General features: G+C 34.3%; 1 protein-coding gene across 1 annotated transcript; it reads right to left on the reverse strand.

Annotated features, from left to right (window-relative positions):
• Positions 1-18,778: 18,778 nt before the first annotated feature.
• LOC120629417 lies at positions 18,779-22,847 on the reverse strand. The gene is made up of 6 exons (XM_039898389.1): positions 22,736-22,847; positions 21,756-21,800; positions 20,975-21,070; positions 20,003-20,683; positions 19,429-19,611; positions 18,779-18,882 (listed from the first exon to the last, which is right to left on the reverse strand). Exons 1-6 carry the CDS (start codon positions 22,845-22,847, stop codon positions 18,779-18,781), a joined length of 1,221 nt encoding a protein of 406 aa, XP_039754323.1.
• Positions 22,848-25,412: the final 2,565 nt, after the last annotated feature.

Below are 25,412 nucleotides of genomic sequence, written 5' to 3' on the forward strand. Positions count from 1 at the left end.
TGATTGTTTTTTTTTTGTATGAGAAAGTGTACTGTTTTTTTTATCCTATCTAAATATAGGAGGAACTCTCTACGATCGATATAAAATTACTCGTAATCCGCAAAATGATGTTCCTCGGGCAATAATGTTCTAGATGGTTCCATACAAAATCGATTACACAGTATCCGGTGCTTTAACTTATGGGTCTGTTAAATGTTTTTTAATAATGAATATAACTTAGCCCGGTTTGATGATAACCGCTGTCTACTGCACTCCAAGTACACACCGGAAACAGATTGTATGGGAACCATTTTTTAGTGTTTAAAAATGACATATAAATCACTTGAAAGATTAATAGAGGAAAAAGTTCACTTTTTTTTGTTTCTCAGCTCTAATGTGTAAATAGTATTCAAAGGGAATGATCCATTACATATGGACCAATTATTTCAAACTTATATGAAGCAAATTGTTCGATAGATGGAATATTAAGATACGCGGAAGAAAATCGCGGCGAATCAAAATGTTGCCATAATTAAACCATTATTTTGATTTCATGAGATTTTTTAAGATTCATCAAATATATTGCGTTAGTATCTTGTAGATTAGACACTGTTAAAAATAACTTTATGAATTTAAATAAATTCAAAATTTGAATTTATTTCAGTTTATAAACTAAAAACGTACTTAAAAAAAGTCTATATTTTAAGTTAATAACTAAAAAATATAATATAATCAATTGCCATTTCACTGTACCTTTTACTAAATAAAGTTAGTTTCCATAATATATTGTATGAAACGTGTTGAAAGTAGAACTCAATTTTATTAATAAGTTTATTATAGCATATGGCTAAAGCAAAGGCAAAACCAAGGTACGCGATGGCATGTAAATTTACGACCAATTACGAGATGCGGCGGATCGACCAAGTGTGTTCTGATGGTCGCATATATGAGGGAGATCCTAACATCACCGCGGACTTGGGTCTGAATACGTTGATGTGGTATTTAAAGGTAAATAATAAAATGGACGAATCCTACTCCAATGTGAGTTATGAAAAAAAAATCGTTAGGCAATGCTTTTATGAATATATAGACCCTGTAGTTTGTTTTTCATGTGTTTTGGAGAAGAATGTTTCCATTTTATATGCTGTCCTTTGCCCTTAACTTTGACGATACCATGAACTGCTGTCAGGATGCTCTTTGAGTTTCACCCTTCACTGAGCCAGCTAAGTAAAAATCAATGTTCCATAGCAGATATAAAATGTTGTTCCAACAAATTTTCGCTGTCGCTCAAAATGAACGATTTTATCTATTGTAGACGATTATAATACGAAAACATAATTAATGTAAATATGTACTGACTATCTTTATATGTACAATCGCGGGTTTGTACGTTTATTACCGGTGGATTTAATTGTTATGTTGAAGCAGGGTTTTATTAATTCTCTTATAAACACATTTGCTCGTAAATTAGCTCTTATTTCACTATTCTAAGTAGTACAAGTATACCTAGATTTCAGGCATTTTGTGCAAAAAAATATTACCACAATTAAACGTCTATGCGGTTAATTTGTATTGCACAACCCGTCTACAAAGACTGCTGTAATAATTTACATTTTAATTGAAAAAAAAATAGTATTACGTATGTGCATTGATATATAAATAAAATCATTCAACGTTCGGAGCTTTTAAAAATTCTTTCCTAATGCTCGGATTGAAACTCTGCGTCTCGACCTTAATTACTAAATGACCACATTTGTAAATTTAGTGTTTTTTTTTGTGCATTAAACAAAAAAAAGTACCTTCTTCGTTATTGAAGTAATGTGCTGGTTTACAAAAAAAACTTTTACGAACAAAATTTATTTTGTAAGTAGCTTGTAAGACTGATATACTTTATCCCATGAAATCCCATAACATGCATCTCTGGACAGCAATTTTTTTGTACGAAATTTGAAATTTTAAGTAGCCACAAATTGCATTCACTAAGACGCATTTTGTGTACAAAATGGTTGCCTGTGGCTCGACCAGTAATGCACGAAAAGCTTAAAACATTGTGAATACGTCTTTCAATTCGTAACTGCAGAAACCAGGGCTCGAAACCGGTTTCGTTTCGGATCGAGTATACTGTTTCGGGAACAAAATATAAAACCGCTCTTTACCCATTTTTTGGTAAGAGTACACGGGGTGATAGAAACATAGAACAAGAACGCGAAGCGCGCTCCTCTCCGCGCTCCTAGGTCGAAAATGAGCGGGCATTCAACCGAGTCAACTCACACAAAGAAACCGCTCATTAACCGGTTAGTGGAATTCTATTTAAAGCTATTAAAGCGAACTTTTGTAATGAACTGGTTGTCAAGTGGCAGTGACGTTGCCGTACTATAACTTATAAAAAAAAGGAAAAGAAAGGAAAGAGAGTATTGGAAGAAACAGCAGTACATAGAATTGTATGTTGTACATTTAGTATTACATACAGTTCCTTGTTCAGAGTGAAGTTTTAGCTTAAATATGTAACAAGTAGTATATTTTATCCTTAAGAATAAATGTGTACCATTTTCCATATTATATAATATCGATTATAAATTATTCATCTAAATTTATTATTGTTAAGACCGCTCAAAACATTCCCGTCGTAAATTTGTGATTTCTAATAATACTTGTGTTAAGCTACACATATATTATATATACGCTACTATATTTTATATGTAAATTCATGCTGTTAAAATTATTGCGAATTCGAATGTATACTAATTTTAGTATGTCCAAAGTAATTTTAAAAGTTAGACAGTGTTGTGTATACCAATATAGAAAAATATACTAAAAATACCTTTAACGTAGATATGCCACGTATATTGTAAAATTAGATTGTTTTCATTTTATGAAACAGAAAAAAATACAGATTGATATTAGAATAGTATGAGCGGTCTGTATACTCTTTACTAGGCTAAACCTGAATACCGGAAAAAAACCGGAAAACCTGAAAAAAAAATTAAAAATAAAAGTATATCGTTCCTGTTGAACTACTTTAGAATAATTAAAAAAAATACTCGTTATTAAGATTTGATGGTCTAAATAGAACTGATAATGATAAAATACGCCATACGAAAAGTGTACCCATGGAACGAGTTTTCATATTATCATAACGTAAAAGCTTTCGTCAGTTTCTGCATTTATTAAAAACTAAAGTGCCGCCATAAAATTGCAGTACATTGAGCGATTTTTCTTTTTATTTAACGCCGGTTTCAATCTGAAGTTTTAGTATAAAAACTTTAGAAACTTTCAACGTTTTCGATAAGTGTCAAGTCGTTCTTGGGGTATAGAACAGGGTTTCAAATAAACAAAAATTATAGTTTGGTAAATAATTACTAAATAGCAATCAGTTTTTTGACAGTTATAATATTCACTAAGGCTAGCCTTCTAGCTGCTGTTGCGTCAAGAATATATCTGATTCTAATCGAACTGTTACTGTAGCATTCTTATAATCTATGCAGACCATTCGTCTGCATAGATTATAAGAAAGATCTTGTGCTTATGAATGTCTTAGTGTTGACGGTGAACATGGTTAGACCGACATTAATTTTAACAACTCGTTAAAGTTAACTGAAGACTCTGTTGTAAATCTCTGTTATTATTTTTAAATAAATTGGTTCTCAAAGCGGTGCTGTCTTTTAGACACTTGTCTTTTTAGACCTGTAATTTTTTTAAGTTAGAGATTTTTTACAGCACAATTGGTAACATTCGAGTTTTAACTGAACATGGGTTAAAATTGAATATTTCCATCTTTTGTCTTCGTTATTAAAACTAACCCTTAGAAATTTAAGATGAGGATGTAAACGAAAGGATATTCACAGTGACATAAAAATGTTTGTCACAGTGAATATTCACTGTGTACTTTATATCCATTGAATATATTGAATATTCGATGAATGACTGCAAATGGTAAAACGACATATCGTTTTGATATATCGATAACGGTATGTCGATTTAATGAAATTGATTGATTGATTAGTATCAAACCCACAGTTAAGTTAGGTTGGGATGGTTTCAATTTCAATTTTAAAAGCAATTTCCAGATTGATACATTTTATAATATCAGATTTCTCTATACAATGTAGTATATGAAGATCCAGTTTTTTAGTATAATTTTTATCCCTACCATAAAGTATTATTCTTACTTTGAAAGATACCTAGACGTAGAAGGGAAACCAATTGCATTAATAGTGTTTTATTAAAATAAAACATTAACTGTTTAAAAAATTTCTTTATCAGAAAATTTATAATAAATATTTTTTTATTTGGTAAAAACAACCCAAAAAAACTGTCACTACTAATTTTTATACAATTTTTTTTAAAACACATCGACGTCTCTTCGCTACGCTTAATAACGGATATTTACAGTAACATACATGCTTGAAGGATTCTTCGATTTACTGAACTGTCAAAAAACTAATGACTATTTGATGACAATGAAAACAGGAAATATAATTAAAAGCTGTCCGAAAGATCTTCATTGTAAATTATTGTTTAGTCATTTTACGTTTTGTAGTTTACGAATTTAAAACCTGCTTACTTTTATATGTAATAGCTAACATTTATTTTTGATATAATATATAATTAAAAGCCATGTTAAATTAACAAGTAAAAATAAATTCTCTATTACTGTATTATTATTAATAAATATAATGAATATTTACTTTTCTTTACACAAAAAATACAAGTTGAGAAGTAGTATAATCATTTTAAAGATAAGTACACAGTAAATATTTAACATTAAAATGACATTTTAAAACAAAGTATTATGATTATAAATTGGAGTTTTAATTTAAAACTTGTGTATTCTTGTGACTGATTTTAGTCATATAATATGTCGATGAAAATTCCGTGATACACACATGTTTAAAACTAAACTTTTATTTAGTTTAGAATTAGTGTTAAAACGAATATGCACGATTATTATATTACTAAACAGTGATAGACTAATTTTATAAATTATATCCATTGCAGTGTTATAAAATTGATTGATACATAGTATTATTTTGTGTTCACCTATTGAATTATGAATATATTTAAAAGAAACATCCGCACTGTTATAAACTATTTTGTATTGTGATTTACGTTTTCCTCAAATAACACTGGTTCAAATTCTGCTTTACGTGCATCTAAACGTAACTATAGTGACGGGTCTAAAAGGAGTTATAAAGAACATCGCAAAAAGAATGGCGTAGTCGATATGGTATGCCACTATTAACCATAACGACTCAACATCAAATTTACTCAAATGAAAGTATTGGAGTAACAGCTTTATATTATGTGACTAAAGACTTCTTTAAAATGCTGTGCCAGTAGCGCGGCGAATGGACCACTCGCTGTCTATGTGGCAGACACTTTAAACAACACTTCATGTCACATGATATGAAGCTAACATTTCATTGCTTTAATTTTAACTGGTCACTTCAGTCATGTGTTATGAGCATATTATAGAGAGTCAATTCGGTCATACTTATTACACATTTATTTTATGCTTTGGTTCCGTAATTTGTGTATAACAGAATTTGCACCAATGTTGTTTTTTTATCATCATTGGAGATCAGATATTCGGGTGTATATTTTTTTGAAGTTTATTTTGGCTATAAAGTTATGGAATCTGCATCTAAAAATATATTGTTCTTTTGATAATAAATCTCGGAATGGTAGGAAATCTGGACATGCATAATGGGAAGCATTATAATGAAATATAATAATTTTAATTTGAAATAATTTAAGAAGCCACTTAACTAGATACAGAGCCTTTCATAGAGATACTTTAGGTAAATAAAATATATACCTACGTCCGAATCCCGAATATCGAATCTCTATAAATAATCATCATGCATTGATATTATAGTCGTAAAAATGTAATAGGCCCGTTTTGACATTTGTCATCGCGACGTTACTATAGTCGGAAAAATGTAATAGGCCCGTTTTGACATTTGTGCAAGACCATAGAATGTAACTTGGAACGAAACTGAAAGAAACAAAAAAATAAAAATCAATTACATACAGTGTTTTAAAAAATACGTAAATTTTTTTGGGACGTTAAATAATATGAAAGAATATATCGCGAGTATTCTTTTTGCGCTTACTTCATAGTAGCATGCAATTTATAATTGTTGCGAAACGTTCCGAAAACAGTTACGTTCTCAGTCTTTTTTTTTTTTTTTATACTAAAGCTGTAACCATTTTTTTTACTGAATATCGAAATTAAATATTGTGTAGTTATCTTTACTGCAAAGAATAAGCTTGGTTCTCAAAATGGGTTCTAAATAATGAGTCTGAGTTGATGTGTCTGACCAAGCGGCACATGACTGAAGCGTCCCCACGCGCACTGCGCAGTTTTTCGTTCCTCATCTTGTAAAGTTGATTGTGCGCCCGTTTACTATTACGTTAACTATGGCTTTTCTATTTTGGACATTAATTTAAACATAGTGATTTGACTCGATTTTTGTGTTTGTTGTTATATAGTACTAACTCTGTTTCAACATGTTGAAAAGTCGACGTATAATCAACAGCCAGTCACGCGTATTGGTTGTGGAGTTAAAGGAATACTTTGAACGAACGAACACTTTACAATACATAATAATATCAATCAAGTACTGATACAAACTTGAATTGATTTATCGTGAGTATCGAGTACAGAGTCTTATGATTCCATAACTAGTTACGTCGCGATGACAAATGTCAAAACGGGCCTATTACATTTTTACGACTATAGAATACCAACTATCATCTAAACTTACGTAACCTGAGGATAGATCTATACAGGTCACAGATTAAATATTTAAGTTAATATTATCAATTATTTCTTATTCTATATTTAGTTTAAATACTTGTGATTCTAATATTTGATCTTCCATTATTCCAAATGTTCCAATATTGTTGCTTTTTATTGCAGGTGCATTTTAATGATAAACCATATTATTATGACTGGAAGTTCTATAATTTTGTATTAAATAAAAAAAGTTTCATTTTATGTACTGTTTTTATTCTCTATCCATTGTTTTTTTTCTATCTTCGTAAGTCTAGGTAGTCTGAAGTAGGACTATGTGAATGTATACCAAGATAGCTAGCGAAAACATGCTCGCTTTGCTAGAAATCTAGCTTATCGTTTGCTAAACCGATGTTTGATCGTGAATAAAGAGTTTAAGTGTCTGCTGCTAATTTTTTTCATAACAAAGAGAACTGTACTGCTATTTTTTCTTTGTTAATGCCAAAGGCAACAAACAGCTTGGTTTGGGATTTTTTATTCCACTTTAATTTAAACATACTACGACAATACACACATCGCCATCTAGCCCCAAGGTAAGCGCAGCTTGAGTTATGGGTACTGAGATGACTGATGAATATTTTTATGAATAATATACATAAATACTTAAAATATACATATAAACACCCAGACACTGAAAAACATTCATGCTCATCACACAAACATTTTCCAGTAGTGGGAATCGAACCCACGGCCTTGGACTCCGAAAGCAGGAACGCTGCCCACTGCGCCAGTCGGCCGACAAATGATTATGCAAACGAAGATGGTAGTCTATATTATGGTAGTATAGTAGATGGGCTAACCTAAGGGGGTATGGCAGTTATTTTTAACTCATACCTACCCTTAATCGTTTCGCTAAATTGGCATGTCTTTGTCGGTTGGCTGGTAAGTAGCAACGGACGAAGACTCGCCTGACCAGCCCGTGCCGGGGTTCAAATCCGGAGCCTCCAGGTATAAGACCATAGTTGTCACCACTGTGCCAGGGATGTTTAAGTTCTTTTTCGAGATCAACGATGGTGGTAAATTTACAGTAGGTATCTACTTCAGAATATTAAGATATCGTGCATCACGGGAATCAGTATTAAAAGGGCACCATGAAAGTAATTTGGAAGTGAAAACATTCAAACATTTATCAGAAACAAATAGTCAAATATTTTCTAAAAAAAAAGTATTTATTTGCAAGCGGCTGGCTTGTTTACATACCGTGACGATACGGTTGGTCATATGCTAGGTATAGCACGATATTTATTCTGAATAGATTTGAAATTCGCATCGGACGCATTTGTGGTAAAAACAGCTCTATTAGTAGAAAAAATCAGCAGCGAAAACGGTGTACAGGCGGATGCTTCGAATATCCTGGAGAGACGTAAGTTCTCAATACCACTGTTTCAGAGAATGGGATATATAATGCGCAATCCAAAGTACGACCTGCTCCAACTCATTATAAAAGTCAAGATAAAAAGCAAGCGTAGGCCTGGTCGGAGGCGAATATCCGGGATGAAAAGTCTACGTTTCTGGTTTAATATGAGTACAAGGTCACTTTAAAGCAGCTGTCGATAAAGTTCAGTTAGCCCTAATGGATGCCAACCTCCGATAGATTGCACTAGAAGAAGAAGATACAAAATACAAGTTAGGAAAAAAGAAAAAGTTATCGAAAAGGGTTATCGAGTCTTCCGGTGATCCTAGAGCGGGCAGTTACCTTGGCCAACAAATTAGTTTGGCCATCCAAAGGGGCAATGCTGCCAGCATATTAGGAACTGTGCCTCGCTGCGGTGGTTTCGAGGACGTTTTAGATTTTATTAAGTTTTAAATAGTTTATTTTATGTTATATTTATAAAACAATTATATTAAATTTAGTTAAGGAAATAAAAGAAACACTAAAAGAGAAGCAGAATACAAAAATTAGCTTTCAATAAAATGTACCCACCTTCCTACCTAGTACTAACTATACGTTATAGATTCGTTGACCACGTTTTTAAAAGAATCTTAAAACGATACTTTAAACCTTAATACACGTTATAGGTCTAAGATTTTCAAGATTTTATATTATTACTTTGACGGCGTTTTTAATGTCTAGGAATACCTAATCATGCCAAATTACAGCTTTACACAGTACAGTAGGTAGAAAGAGTTTCTAAGCTAGACCGTAGGTGGAAAACACACATAGGCATAGAGTAACTATAGGTACATAGGGGTTCCTTTTTGAACACGGGAACCTAGAATAATCCTATTAGGTATACTTTAGGTACTACTTTAGGTACACTTGGCCAGTAATGGGGTAATGGGTTAATGTTGATGATGATGATGATGAGGTATAGGAAATCCAGATTTTTTTAAGGAATTGTACCTACCTAGTTGGTAGCTACATAGTATTTGACGACTTTGGAAAATTATGAGAAATCATGGGGATTGGGAAGAATCATTTCTGCTTGGCATCGGGTTCCGAAAACTTACGCCATGCCACTGATATACTTACGTCGTAGTTATTACAATATTTCACCTACTGTCTAGACGAATGTTATTGTGTCGAGTCATCAAGCTTCTAAGTTCATTGCCTACTTATAAATGTGTATAATTTTTTATCACTTACTTATACATAGGCCTTGCCTGCAATATCACTTAATGGTAAGTGATGATGCAGTTATAGATGGTATCGGGCTAACCTGTTAGCGATATGACCGTTGCATTAAACCTACGCTGAATCGCTTGCCGGAGCGTATTTGTCCGTAGGTGATAGGTAGCCACAGCCGAAGCCTCCAGCAGGCCAGGAGGTAAGTTTTTAGGATAGGGATAATAAGGGGACAGTAATTTTATAATTAGTTTGGCATACACTTCATCTGAATATTGAGTCTATATTAACTTTTCAATTCCATAGACTATGCATAGGTTATATGACTTGTTACTATATAATACGGCTTCTGTTGTGGATATTTACAAAAATCGTGGCTTGTATTCAGCGACTGCCTGCGTCTCGCTTGCAGTTTTTTATCAATCGTAGGGTAGTAGTTTAAAATAAAAATACTTTGAAATAAATACACGGTTCATCAGGTCATTGTGCCGGGAATACTATTCGTCATAGCAACCTCATAGATGATCTATGGGGTGACGAGCGCGTGCGTGATATAGCCGACGCGACGGCGACGTCTCGTCCTTTGGATAGCTAGGGTTGACACAGCTTTTATCTTCTTGTTGTTGTTTCTAGGTTCTGGGCTGTCTAAAAAGCACACAAAATTCTCAGAAGGACACTTTTGTGTTAATAATAGCGCTTTGAAACAATAATGCCCGTTTTCACTAAACCTAGGACACGCTTAAATCGGATGTCTAATGATTTAGTTGATGCGTAGGGAAAAAACTTTTCACTAACTCTTAGTTGATGGATGGAAATATTTTAAAGAATATTGCAATGATTTTAGTTAGTGAGATTAGCATATACCTACTTGTGAACATATTCTAGGCAAAGATGACTAGAAGATCGGTATTTATCTATTTAGTTTTGTAGTACTTAGTTATTGAGAACCTTAGTACAAGTTTGCTATCTCAGAAAGATATACTGCGGGTTAAACTGAGAATATCTTCATATTACAAAACAAGTTGAAAATAACAAAACATGTAAAAATAAATTGTAATGGGCCCATCCCTAAGATGACATCCAAAGGCGCCTGAGTGTCGCTACCAATTGTTGCTCTTGCTTCCCCCTATTTTCTCACCCCCTTCCCACGCAGCAGGAGCAGGACGAACACACGTGTTTTCCAACTGTCGCAAAACAAGCACTGTGTTAATTTTGCCTCTTACAGATTCCACAAGATCCTAAGAGCAAAAGCACTGTGTCACTGTGTTTTTAGTCATTCAATTAGAGACGACTTAGGGATAACTTTGTTCTATCACAGTAATCATATCAGCTGTGGTGGCTAGACCAATGTTAGAATCACTAGAAATAATAATAAAATCAGTTTTTTATAAACAAATAATAATTTGTAAACACATTTCAATAATTCAGATTTGTTCAGTTAATAATTTACCCTTTTTTCTTATTTATAAATTTGAGAAGTAATTATATTTATATGACAGTGAGCTTGGAGTGTTTAGACTTTTATAACGTTTCAAAATATTTTATAAATTGCATTGATAGAACTTGCGAAGAGTGAAGAGTGTTTTGTGAAGTGATTTGAATTGAAATAAAAGTAAAAGTAAGTAGGTATGTACTAGATGTTTAACAATTTCATCGTCGTCATTTCATGAACCCAATACCGGCCCACTGTAGGGCATGGGTCCCCACGGGTGCCATAATGAAAAGGGTTTGGATTGCTATTACTAGGTTATATTTAACTAACAGGTACAGTTGGGTACATCAAAATACAGGTAAGTAAATCTACTAGTAAGACCACAGAAATAATTTCTGCACAGCGTCTAGCAAATTCTAGGTTTTATATTTCTAACGTATCGTACTGGAGCTATGGGGTATGGGCTGATCCGTAGTCCAACCAACCCAATCACCCAGGCCATTGTTAGTTGAGGTCTAATGTCACATAGGAGGCACCTTCCGATTGACGTTTCCCGATATTGTCAAGCTAGGCGTCTAGTGATTCTTTTGAAACCCTTCACACAAAATCTAAACAGAAAACAAAAACAACTGTAAATTTAAAATAATATACAACTATCTTTTTGTGGGTGTTGATTCTAAGATATTTTATTAAGATATTTTGCGAGAGACCCTAACGCAGAAGGGGTTTGTTGGGATTTACCTGGTAGGTATTTCTATATAAAAGTAGCGGTTGATGTGATGGTTAATGATGAGATGGTGGAATCTAAGTGAATAGCATAATTTGTTGCGGGCTTCTTCTTACGCCAGGGTGCGTTTGGAACTTAAGTATATTTGGGTAGTTTAAATTTATCGAATGAAGAATCATCTCATTTTAATGAAAAAACGTATGAAACCTGACAAGTATGTACCTTGTTTCGTTTATAGAATATTGAAATTAATTTGTTTAAAGAATTGGTAACTATGTATTAGCACTCAGGTTTTCGTTTTAAACCCTGGTTTCCGCTATCTACATTTTGTTTTTGCAAACAGATGGGCACAGTGCGAGGCGCGCAGCCTCCTTCTCAAACAGCTTACTTCGTGGCCCTGGCCGGTATACTGGTGCTACTACTGCTTCTGCTGTGCTACTTCTTTTACTTCTGCGTGGGAAGGATCAAGGGTTAGTTCTGCATATGCAATGTATATTTTGCATTCGAGGATGACGACTCCTAGAGTTATCTTAAAGATAGACGATGAGTTCATCATAAATTTTATTTTATACATTTTTTTAAAGTTTTTTTTCCTATACTTAAATTGGAATATATATCAGCATAAATTACTTAGTAATTAAAAAAAATTAAAACAATCAAATATCAAGTAGGTAAACAGTAATGTCGAGAAATTTTGACAAAATTTTAATAAATAACTGATGAAAACGATGTTTTATTCTATCAATAAAATTATGCAAAATATTTTAAAGCAAACAACCATTCAACTTGGTAATTTTTTTTCAGACTATTTCGCTGTATAGAACTACATCGATTAATTACTAATAAGTAATTTAAGTTCCTTCTACTTCATCCAGCAGCACTCAGCACCTTAAGTAGTTTCGTCTGGTTTCAGAATTATCTCATGCAACGTTTCCTGAGCCAGTCAGGTCAGTAAGGCCACCGCCTGCACCGCCCAAGATCACGTCGCAAACGTATCCTGTACAGCCAGGTGAGGTTTTCATTTAATTTTTCCTAATTCTTCAAATTATTAATCATCGGACGATTCACGTAATGATTGATGTTTGAATTTTGAATTTTGATTCCAAATCGGTGGTAACCGGAGAAAGCTTCACCTGTCTTGTAAAATGGGCCTGTTTACAAAGCGGGCCGGTGCAGCTAACACTGCATAGATTATTTGCAGGGCTATTCTGTATCTCAGTTGACACCAAATTTAGCTAGCCACTGTAGAAAGTTGTCAGGAAACTTAGCTTACAGAATGCAAAATATGGATCGATCTGGTTATTCAGTGGGAAATTTCCATCTCATTTGTCTGATTTTTTATCTGACAATTCCAAGGTTGTTTAATCACTCAAGTGTTCTTCATTTCTGATCGAGAGAGTATTTTCTGTACCTTACTCGAAGTTTTAATTTAAAAATTGTAATTATTCAGGGGTACGTGAAAGTGCGACTGCTATGGCGCGATTGTGTAAACTACCTCCAGCTTCGACACAAACGGACACCGTGTTCCCCTCGGGTCGGTCCCCAGCTAGGCAGAGTACTATGTCGCTGCCTCCACCCAAGATCGTCTCACAACCACAATCACCAGTTGGGAAACAAGCCGCTAGTGTTGTCGTGCCACCCAATGTGGTTGCTTCAAAGTGAACACACGTGCTCAATTACATATTTACAAATTTATTCTAATGGAGTTATATAATGTTATCTTTTAGAACTACTTACATATTGTGTCAAAAACCGGCAGTCTCGCATGTAATTTGAACGATGTCCACCAAAATTGGGGTGGATAATTCATTTACAACGATTTTGCAAAGACTCGGTTATAAATAAAGTTTCATACTATTATAAAAGACTAATAATTATGACGAAAATAAAAATTATATTCGAAATTTCGTTTCTTGCTAAAAAAAAAAAATTAATTTAAAATAAAAATTATTTACAAAATCTTATATAGTAATAGCTGGGGGCATATTTATCATTGTAGCTGTTCAACTTTTCACAAGTGATTTGCTGTTCACAATAACTATTTACCTGCATAATATGGTAAATAGTTATTGTGAGCAGCAAATCACTGATGCTGAAATAATAATTAAGACATGACTGCTGTATAATTACGTGTCACATGAATTTGACTTTTAAAAATAGCTTGAATGATTCTATAACGATATCATTCATCCAAATCTATTCGGGTATTTAGAAGTAAAAAAATATGCGTCGAATAAAATCTATCTACCTCATTTTAGAAGTCTTTTGAAAATGCGCTACGCCGCGCTACGACTGATCCATAATCGTAGCAATGTGTACTACTGAATGGTGACAATGCTCTTACAAAAGATTTGGACAACCGCAATAGTAGAGTTGTATTTTCGAGTATCAAAACATAGTAAAATGGTTTTAATCGTTTTTGACTTCAAACTCAATTTCGTTTACGTTTATACAGCTATTGCAGTTGCTGGTAGAATAAAATCTTATTTTTAAATATAGTTAATATAGAATAATAATATACCAGCACCTTTGGTATTTCAAACCGCAATTCTCTTCCTGTAACGGTTTGAGTGCTTTGCAAATTAATACTCAGAAATACACGTAGAAAATAGGTTTTATGTATCAGTCAGCAGTGTTACAGGCGCCATCAGAAATACTGATTTCTATCTATTTACGAGGTCCATATTTCATTCCGTCCCTTTAAATGAGAGATGGCATATTATTACTATTTTTTTTTATTTTATCTAATATTTAAGAAACTGCAACTTATTTAAGATATTCATTATTGAGTACTTACTCTAAAAAATCTCTTTGCAGCTCGGGCAAGATAACATGTTTAACGTGAGCCTTAAAAGCTTTCTCGGGGATGATGGGTCCAACACATGGGGGCTTTAAAACGTAATCGTAGTTGAAGACTTAAACTTAACTGTAAATGTGTGCCAAATGTAAGAAAGACATTAGATAAAAATAATAATAATTTCTTTATTTCAGGCAAAGCCAATAGTAATCCATTTAAAATTACAAAATTAGAGAAAAGAAAAAGAAAAAAGGAATGAAATGAATGAATATAAAAAAAGTAAAAGTACTGATGGTATTATTTTAATATTATTGTGTATTATGTTATATTGTGTTATAGTCTTTAAACATATTATTTTATTTATTTAAGTAAGAAACAGAGAAGATCTAATAGAAGACACATAAAAATAAGACAAACTAATGATAAGTGCCCTTATCATTAAGAGTGATCTCTTTTAAGCTACCTATATACACTAAAGGATCACAAATTAGCTAATGTGCTATTTACTATGTTATTATTAACAAAATAGTTACAATTTAAGAGTTCTATATCTCAGTCAACACCAAATTTAGCAAGCCACTGTAGAAATTGCCAATAAATAACCTGCTAAATCCATATTTTAGCATTTTGAAACCTAAATTTCCAACTGAGGTTGTTTCAACTCTGTTGGCAGATAGTTTGTAATAATTGTTTGGGCGTTATTTGGTGGCAAATTTTCACAATGGTTAGCTAAATTTGGTGTCGACTGAGAGGCAGAATCGGATTGATGATTTAGGCACTGGCCTCTAAGATACGGGATTTCCTAGTTTAGAGGTCAGGCTTCCAAAGATTTATTGTACTGAGTTTTTCTAATAATTATTTTTTATTTCTATTTCAATCAATAACGGAGTGTTTTATGACCGAAACCTTATACTACCTGTGGTATATTTCTTTGCCTTAAGATGATGACGATGCAGGTAGACCGTCAGCATTATTTGTTACATACCTACTGTACTTTATTGTCTGTTTGTTAAATGACAAGATGAATTGAGGCTTATTTTTAAAATTTATTTTTAATTAAAGGAAAAATAACATTAATATATGGTTATTGTAGCGCAGTTTTACTATCTACTCTGCCTTATATATCTTCTTTAGTATATTATATAAAAAGCATCCTTTAGCGAGTACATTGCTCCGAGCATTCCAGTCTAGCAAAAAATTGCCATAGGCTACAGGCTTAGGCATTCAGATCACCTCTTAGAAAACTGCAATAAATGTTTTATTTTTATAAGTTTAGTAGACTAAACTATGTTTGGCAGGATTCACTTAGGTACCTTATATTTTAGGCTCAGGAATCGCTCTTTTTTGTTTGTTCCACTACAAGGTCGCCCTTTGACTGCATTATCACTAACTACCTAACCTAACATGGTAGAGGGCTAACCTGTTAGGTGTGGTACCCATACCCCTAATCAGTTTCCAAGCCGCATCGTACCGGAACGCTCAATCGATTGGCAGCTCGACTTTTCTGGTAGGGCGATTACTAGTAATGGCCGAAGCTTCAAACAAAACCAGACCAGCGAACATTCAGAAATTATTAATTCCCAAATTTTCCCTGCCAGCTATCGGACCCGGGACCTCCCACTTATAAAACCAGAGAGCACACCACTGCGCCAGGAAGGTCATTAAAAGCTTCTAACGCATTCAAAACGAAATGAAAAGCCCATCGTCGTTGCGTATAATATACGTCGTGTGAATACGCAATAAGGAGTGAATATACCGGTTTAAGTTACTCGAGGTTCAAAATATGAGCATTTTTTAATTAAGTAGTTATAATAACGAAGTAGGTAAATGCCTCTGGTCTGGTGGTAATGTTCGACTACAGGTCACGAGGTCTTGGATTCGATCAATATCTATTTACGCCGATAGGCCGCAAACTTTTTCGTGATGGCAGAAAAAGAAATAATAAATAAATAAATGAAACCTTTATTGACCACAATTAGTTTACTAAAATAAAAGGCAAAAAGGGACATTTAACGGAAACAAAAAAAAAATAACAATAAAAAACTTAAGTAGGTAATGCAAACTATACAAAGTTCTACAAGTTTAATATTCTATACAACAATTTCGGATTATTGTGGTCAATATGCATGCACACTACAAAATATTAAGATAGAGTAAAACAAAAATGTAAAAATTAATATATACAAAAAGGGTACGAATCCAATAAATACTGGTGCTGTTATGGCACCAATACAAACTAATATATAGCATTAAGTCAATTAAAAACATTAAGCCGTCAGTCTCAGTTATCATTACTAACTTGTGAACATAATCATAAAAACTCGCTAACGTGCACTAGCGTAGCGAGTCAAAGCTCTATATTATAATCCCACTCTTCCATAAGAGAGGAAGCTTATGCCCATTGCCCAGCAGTGGTACATTATTGCACTGAGGATAAATATGATAGACAGCTAAATAAAATTTCATTTGTAGTTTATTTGAAAACAGTATAGCTACATATTACATAATATTTGACAATCTTTGCTACATGTTGATAATGCTGAAAAATATAAAGCAGCATTTAGAACGAAATTATCATTAATTTCAGGCGCGTTTTATACAACTAAACTAATTCTGTTGTACAGAATTTCTAAGCTAAACTAAATTTGGAGATTTGATCATCGAATCATTTTCTACATGGAGCATAGTGAAAATGATTATATTACTATTAGACTTCTCATTCAGTTTAGTTAAGAGAATTCTGTACCATACAATTGGTACTAATTTTTGTATTAATTATGCTTACACTCGCCTTTATTTATAAACCGCGCTTAAACGTGTCGAATACTTAATGAACAACTACCAGAAAGCTCCCGTGGAGTAAATTAAAAATATATAAAAATTTGATACAAGTTTAAAATCACTGTATAGCACTTGATGTAAAGCAGACCGGCATGCAGGCCTGCACACTTGCGGCGGCTTGAATCTGTCCACTGGTCCAATCGAGTCACGCGAATGTTTGCTATTGATAGCTTGGAGAAACGGACTTTGGGTCCCACGGTACTGGAGCCCGCACCGGTGAACGCAGCGTTGGTCGGCCCCGAACGAGGTGGGCACATCAAACGAGTCGCTGGAGAAAACTGTAAGCTGGAGCTGGGCTCCGCGCGATGCAGTTATTTGGGGCACTAGCTGCATGTTAAATAAATCTTTTAGGGAATTGATCTCTGAGCAACAAGTACTATGTACTTACAATTAATTGACTAGAGAGAGATGTACAATAAATTAACTTAAATACACTGCTTGGCATACAATGAACAAACTATATGAGTATGCAGGGTCAATTGTTCAAGGACGGATTCAACTTAATTTTTGTTTTTACAACGTACCTACAAAGTTATATCTTCTGACGATGCACCCTTGTAAAGATCTGGTTCTAGTGTATTTATGCTTTAATATAACTTTCAATCAAGTTTAATGTTCTATGTATATAATATGATGTACTTCAGCAACGTAACACCAGGTTCTTTCCAATAATGTTTGTATAAAACCATCTCACTGTTATGTCATTATGAAATTCAACGAAAATTCAGAAAATATAACTGTAAATATTAAGTGTACAATTTTTGGAACTCCTTTAGCAATAAGATTTACATAATTTGTCAGTCATCTAGCCTGTCTTAAATTACAAATATATTTTAAAAATACTTCGCTAGCACTCAGATTTCTTCTCAATTCTGTGTTCGCTAGCTTTACATTTTGTATTTAGTGGTCATAATAAGTCGTATCTAGCCTGGCTTCGCTATGTTTCAGTCTGATTATATTTATTCTAAGTTCAACGGAATTTCGGGATAAATTCAATTTCAACATTCATTATTTCAAGTAAGCCTAATATAAGCACTTTGAAACGTCAAGTTTTGCTGTTTCTAGTAAACCGGACTACTGGTTCAGAAGGCAGACTCAATCGATAAGAAACTGAGAATGATAAAAAGTGAAAACATATACACTATGCATAGTGTGTGAAACGATGTATAAAACTTTTAAGTCAATCCACTATTTTCCGGTAAGCAGGTAAATTAACGGGTGAATCGAATTAGTTTCCTCATACCGTCGCAAAATATAATAGTTATTATGTAACGCTTTTCAAGCACTGAGCATTTATGTAGGGCAGTTTTATAGTGAGGAATTGAACAACTTAGAAAAAATATAACCACTCTATAACCATAGTAATCAAAAATTGTACGGTTATAATATGTTTGACCTGCAAGGTCTTTTTAAAGTTGACAAACACATCTTTTTAATTCATTATCTTTTTTTTTTAAATTGAACTGAACATAGTATACACACAAGGCGCTACTAATTATTATTTATATTCAAAATTCTTTAGTAACAGTTAACCTCTAGCAACAGAAGTGATATTGCAAGTTAAATTCAATTCTGTCTTTAAACCAAACTTTGTTCTTAACGAAGGAACTACAAATGCACTCTTTGAGTGCATAGGTTTATATTGCAGTTTCTTTCCTATCAATAGAAGCAAGGAGTTGAACTTCATCATACGCTGGTGGCGGCTCATCGCAGCCCTCAAGCTCGAAGTCCAGGTCACTTTCTGAAAAATGTAAAGGATACAGGAACAGTTTATAGCATGTCCTCCAAACTTCCATTGCTCCGTACCTACTCGAATCATTACTCAGAGATATGAAATGAAGGTAATAATTAAATAATAAATTCAGTATCCTCAGCCTATTAAGGTCTTGCGAAAAGGCTACCTCTCTCGTAGGTGAGGTATGAGGATTTAGTGCTAAGAACATCAGTGCGATGTCGGTTGGCTGGCTGTAATGATTATTATTACATGTAGTTACAGTCCTGGCTTAAAGTGCTCTCAGAGGCGGGGGTGGACAAAGATTTTTTTATTCCAGGTAGGAAAACTTCCTCGCACGCAATCTTAAGACTAAGTTTTTTGTACAACTATACCAAGTAAATTCATTACTATCAACCCATCACCGGCTCACACTGGCGAAGTGAGGATTGGTTGACTTTTGCAAACGTTATGTAGAACTCTCAGGCATGCAGATTTCATCACAACGGTTTCTCTCACCGTGACGTTAAGGCTAGTTAAATTAAGAACGCACAAAAGCCCGAAAAGTCAAATTACCAGAAAGTGCTCCTGATTGAGGACGAATGACAGGCGCTAGAACATCGCCAGCGCTGGCATGCCTCGCTCTGGACCACCCTACTGGTGGCAACACGGTCGGGGGCACTGGAGCTGGAGCACGCCAAATGCCTGCAGTACCGGTTTCTTCAAGATAGGAGGCTTCCCACTCATAGCTTACAGCCTCTGTGGATACAATACATGAATAGAAATAATAATTGGATAAAGACGACAAAATGTACTCTTAGGTTCTTAGAACTATATGAATTGATGTGATCAAAATAAATATTTCTTAATTTTTTTCAATAAATAGAATGATTTCAACTAGATGAAACTATAGATGGATTATATAATAATATATAATACCACATAATACTTAAAGGTTTAAATATTAAGCACTTAGATTACTGCTTGTATGAACGGCTTCAAGCGAAAAGTAAGAAGTAGCTGGGCACAAAAGGGACGGCAGCGGCACAAGATCTGGTTTCCTGGAAAAGCTCTCGGTCCATCGGTTCACATGATGATGATAATGATGATGATGATGATGATAAATAGTCCATACAATTTTTTTACTGACCTACAGATGGCGGTGGGGCAGGTATTGAATGAGTGTTATACAGACTTGAGCGAGATTCCACCGAGTGATGGACAGCACCAGATCTGTCCAACTCCATATCATCAATAGCCTCCAAATTAAAACCAGTCACCTGATATTCTGTCAGAGGAACTAATGGTCTCTGTCGGTCCTTGCATCTAATGGACTCGTTAAGGCTTTGTTTAGCTTCTTTTGGCTTGTATGTAGTTTGAATATTATCGTCAACTTTGATTTCGTTCGTATATTCGGGACTTGTGGTATTACTTGATTCACCAATATAGAAGTTAGTTAATGTTTCGGTCACATCTTGGTCTTTCACGTCATCATTTAATGATTCTTTATTGAGTGGTTTTTTTCGAGAACATTTGATGTTTTTATGGTGTTTCTTGCAGGGTTTACTCACGATTTGTTCGTCGGATTTTCCTAGATCTTTTTCTGATTTGTCAGAGGTATCACTAGCGTTTGAAAACTCATTGTCTGATTTAAGTGGTATGTAGAGATCTTTGGTAGAACGCTCCCAATCTCTTCTATGCAGTACCTCATCTATGACACTTGGAGCTGAGTGGTAACGTGTGTCTGGTTCGTTCGGATCCAAGTGTGACTTACGCCGATCTCTGATTTCCTCATGACTCCTGTGAGCTGATAGAGGCTGTTTCGTTTCGCCTGGAAATTAAAAGTACAGGAATGTTAATTATATGAGAGCATTCCGTATCCATTGTATTTCACCGTACAGATAATTTAATAATTGTTTTATTTTTTATAACTGGCGCAAACATTTTATTTACTTTGTGTATACTTTACACACGTTGTGCATGACTGACTTCAACTTTTAAGTTTGGGAAGGACGAATAAGAGAAGATTTGGAAGTAACATAAAAATTCAGCTATCAGCCATAACAAAGGATGTAGATTACGAGAAACTGTAAACAACGATTTATGTATGTAATAGAGTTACCGGAAGTACTCGGCAAGTGTAGTGACACGGCGCTGCTTCCGAAACGACGGCCAAACAGTTCATTGGAGCGGCGCGTGCGGTGTCGCGAACTTGATTCTGCATGAGAATCCATGTAAAATTTAAACCCAATGAAACAATCTTTATAATATAGAAAAAACATCTTTTGTGTGGGTGAATTCATTGAACTTAAGTATGATATTATCCTAGACTGGTAGTGGACGTTCATTGGTTAATTATGATGGTGATGATGATGATGAATTATAAATTTATCAGTACCATTTGTTAATGTAATCGGTTACGGATCATGAGATCCTGGTTTTGATTCCTATTTTCTTATCCAATATAATTGTTAGGTATTGGGGGTTGTATCAAGTAATTATCATAATAATTATAAATTTTAAAATTATGAAGAAAGCTGCCAATATCTAACCCCGTGCCTCGGGCATCACCGGTATAAATGTAACATCACTGTAACATGCTGTTTAATCCTGCCATCCCGTGCTATAGCAGTGTGGTTTGTTATAGATCTAGATTCCTCTTACGAGACTGTTGGCTTTCGCTAAGCAGTAGGACACTCATAGACGGATGGTGATGATACTTGTCATAATAAAGACAAAGAATTGGTTACTACGACAATAAAAAACAAGTGGGTGATCCAAAACTTTTAACGTAGCAAAATATTCGTGATATTCGCTTGGCACAATCAAACTCAACACATTAATGATTCAAAGAAAACAAACACATATACTACAAACATAACATAATATATATCAGTTATTACCATTAGAAATAACAGGCTTTTGTTGATGCATTTCTGAGCTAGAATCTGTAAAGAAAATAATAAATATTTCCTAATTGCATGCTATAGGTAGGTGCTACTTAAATATAAAATAACGTAACAATAAGAATATATATTATAATAAAAAAAGATAAATAGAAATAAGCAAGTTAAGTGCTTATAATACCTGATTGGATAGTTATAAATCATAATCAAGACTCGTTACTTAAAAAATTATAGAAGTAATAAGTAAATATTGAAAAATTCAAATAAACGCAGTTAAGTGCTCTTAAAACTAGGACAGTGAGATATCTATTACAAATAATATTGAGTACAGTTACTCAAACAATAAAAATAGATATATAGAAATAGGCAAGTAAAGTAATTATAAGGGATAGTAAATATTTTGCATCGTACGTTATTTTGTTTCTAAATATTGCATACCTAATATTGGAAACCTCGCGAATTGAAACCTCACAATGCAAAATTTTCAAAATTCTAAGTCACTTGGTCACTTAGTAACACTTCGGCCTCTCTTTTGGTGGTCGAACCTCAGCTCTTTGCATAAACAGCGAAGGAAAATATCGAAAAGAAACCTTCATGCCAGAGAGTTCTCCATGACATTCTCAAATGCGTGAGAAATTTAACATTTTGCACTTGGCAAACGGGATGTAATGCGGCCTAGACTTTTTATAGTAATAAATGACGTACCGACCTGATAGTGAGTGTTACACTTCACAGGGCATGCAAGGAAAATGTCCTAAAAAGGGCCGCCCTGTGTCCATCATCAATAGGTACTGGCTTTATGTGCATGTGATTATGCCGGAAACCAGACACCGGAACCAGACTTCAGACCAGAACACAGCAATGCTGATAGTACTTCCCCGAACGAGCTCTTTCACGAAAAGCAACTGGTGCACATAGCTTAATACGTTGTGCACCAGTTGCGGCGGCAGCGGTGGAACGAGTCTTCTGAGAATTACCGGATCCGTCGTCGTCTGGCCAACAGCAGAGCCAGCACAGTAGCAGCAGTGGTGCACACACTTCTGCCGCTAGGACACCGTTGTCGTCGCGCAACGTGCCTATACCAGCCATTTCTGCAATCTAAACAACATAAAACAAAAAATTTTAGCGCGGGGAATTTGATTTTTATAGGAACAACGTCTGGAGTCTGGACTGACATAGGCTTTCGTTGGTCTTTGGATACATTTAAGGATAGAATTAAAAAAACTTATATTAGTACTATACTTCTTAGGTTCTCTACAGTGCTCAAAGACTATTCTTCTACAGTCAACCCTTTAGGCTGTAGGTTACCTGTCAGTACAAAGACTTTTATAAAAATAGCCAGTTTTTTATATTACTAGCGGACCCCAGCGCCATCTGTCGGGCTGATTTGTGAATCTAAACCATACAGGGTGCCACCCAAACGCATACCAAAAAAATTCATTCAAATCGGTCCAGCCGTTTAGGAGGAGTTCAGTGACACGCACACAACATATATAGATATAAAGATATGGATAAACCAACTTATTTTTTAAAGACTGTAATCTCCCCTGGTTATTGATTCAGTCTAAGATAATAGCAGGCCCGTGCAGCTGACTTTAATGTTTCTCTCTTAAAAGAGAAAAGGTTTCTCGGCTAGCACGGGCGTGTGTCATTTTCCTCCCAGGAGAAAGGATAAATTGATACCTTCTCCCACGGCTTTATCAGCATGTTTAAACCAAATAATTTACGTGTAATAATAAACAGGGGTATTAAACCTCTCCCAGTCCCTGTTGCCGTGCATTGGCAGGTGGACACGAAGATTTAATCCCTTCAGGGGATATAATCGCAGCCACTTTCATTATTAGGCTGATTAAAACGGTTAACTGACTATAGTAATTTCATCGCAATATACGTCCTGTTTTACATTCATAATTAGGTAGTTATAGTTGCCATATCGCATGCAAACGAACATACACTCACAAATACATAGGCAAAACCACACAATACGTGCCCAACCACAATATTCACGTGCTGACCGAAAGCATCTTTCTGAGTCCAAGGCCGTGGGTTCGATTCCCACAACTGGAGAGTGTTTGTGTGATGAACATGAATGTTTTTCAGTGTCTGGGTGTTTATCTGTATATTATAAGTATTTTTTATTATTATTTATTATTGTTGTTTCGATCAGCTCCTGAGCATTATTTGGTATGGGGCAAGAGTCTGAAATCAGTCAGTAGTCAGGCGATTATGACTGAACCATCGCCCTGCTTATTTATATTCAGTATTTTTAAATATAGTTACTTCTAAATCAAGTGTGATTTTGTTTATTTGTTTACTGGTTACATTTGCATGCCATATGTACATACTCAACCGATCATCATAAGTAACTTTTATAAAAGGACAACCTGAATAATTGATTTACGAATTCCACTTGAGCGAAGCAGCAGGCAAGTTAGTAGATAATAAAGAAGGAGGTGTAATAGTATAGTTGTTATATTTAAAATGGATTCAAAACGCAAAGCACAATTATAATGTTGCCTTATTTTAAAATATCTGTAAACAAAATCTTATAAGTGCAAAATTATTGTTAAAGCTTGCGAACTTTTAATAACAAATCATTAACAAATATGCTCCCTTCTGAAGGGTTAAAAAGGTAAGTACCTAAGCTTTTTTTAACCACTAATTCGAAAAGCTTTACTTACCCGTAATATTTGAACCGTCTTCAACACCTAAGTTCTGAAACCTTATGCATGTTTTATTCTGAAATCCTTAAAATTCTGTATATAATTGGGTTAACATTTACATCACATGATAACACTGATATTAAAAAAAATATTAGGGTAAATAGTATCGTAGTTTAAGAGTACTATAACTTGTTTGCTACAAGTACGTTTGTGTGTGGTGTTTGTGAAACTGGCTGGAGGGGGTCTATCGTTACTCCCGAACAGAGGAAGGCTAAAGACGGGGGTACAATGAACCGTGATTTAATTCTGCATCTTCGGAGTTCACTTTTATTTTGCGCACATCTAATGTAATATTATAAACGCGAAGGTGTATTTACCTATTTGTTTATTTTTCCTTACTTTACGTCTTAACCATCTAACCAATCGACTTCATTTTTGGCATAATGTTAGTTTTACACCAGAAAAGCTCTCACGGGATTTTAAAGAATTTCATTACAGACTAGCTGTGCCCTACGGTATCACCTGCAATGCACTATGCACCGTGCTTTAAGTATATGTAATAGCCAGTGTGCCATTAAAAATCAGAATTATTGTGTTTATTATTACATTCATATTCATAACATACGGTTTTATGTACTACTCGCAATAGTGTTTCTGATAAAGCTTTGTTGCTTTTTCATTAACATTATTGCGATTTTGAACAAAATAGCGTAAACCTTCCTCACAAACTTTCGAATTTATATTATTAGTAGGACGGTATGCAAGCATTTATCGTTTTCCCATATGCCTTGCAACTTACTGTTACTTGTGAAGAGTTATGTCCTTTATCTCCGACAATATTTATCAGATCTTCATTAATATTAGACAACACATGCTTGATATTAGACACTTTCAAAAAGGAATGATTAAAATCGGTTCAAATTTAATGGAGCTATAAAGTAAAATTGTTAAAAATTATCATCCCGTTTCCCGGAGGAAATAAATATTAAAT

The sequence above is a fragment of the Pararge aegeria genome, chromosome 1 (assembly GCF_905163445.1).
Source record: "Pararge aegeria chromosome 1, ilParAegt1.1, whole genome shotgun sequence".
NCBI classification, from domain to species: Eukaryota; Metazoa; Arthropoda; class Insecta; order Lepidoptera; family Nymphalidae; genus Pararge; species Pararge aegeria.

Bases quoted from the DNA above. Each gene is read 5' to 3' on its own strand.
- LOC120629417 (XM_039898389.1), bottom strand. From the start codon at position 22,847: ATGGCTGGTATAGGCACGTTGCGCGACGACAACGGTGTCCTAGCGGCA. The intron at 19,612-20,002 runs GTCAGTAAAAAA...TTGTATCCACAG, and splicing joins TGCCCCACCGCCATCTGTAG to AGGCTGTAAGCTATGAGTGG. The intron at 18,883-19,428 runs GTAATTTGACTT...TACATTTTTCAG, and splicing joins TCAATCAGGAGCACTTTCTG to AAAGTGACCTGGACTTCGAG.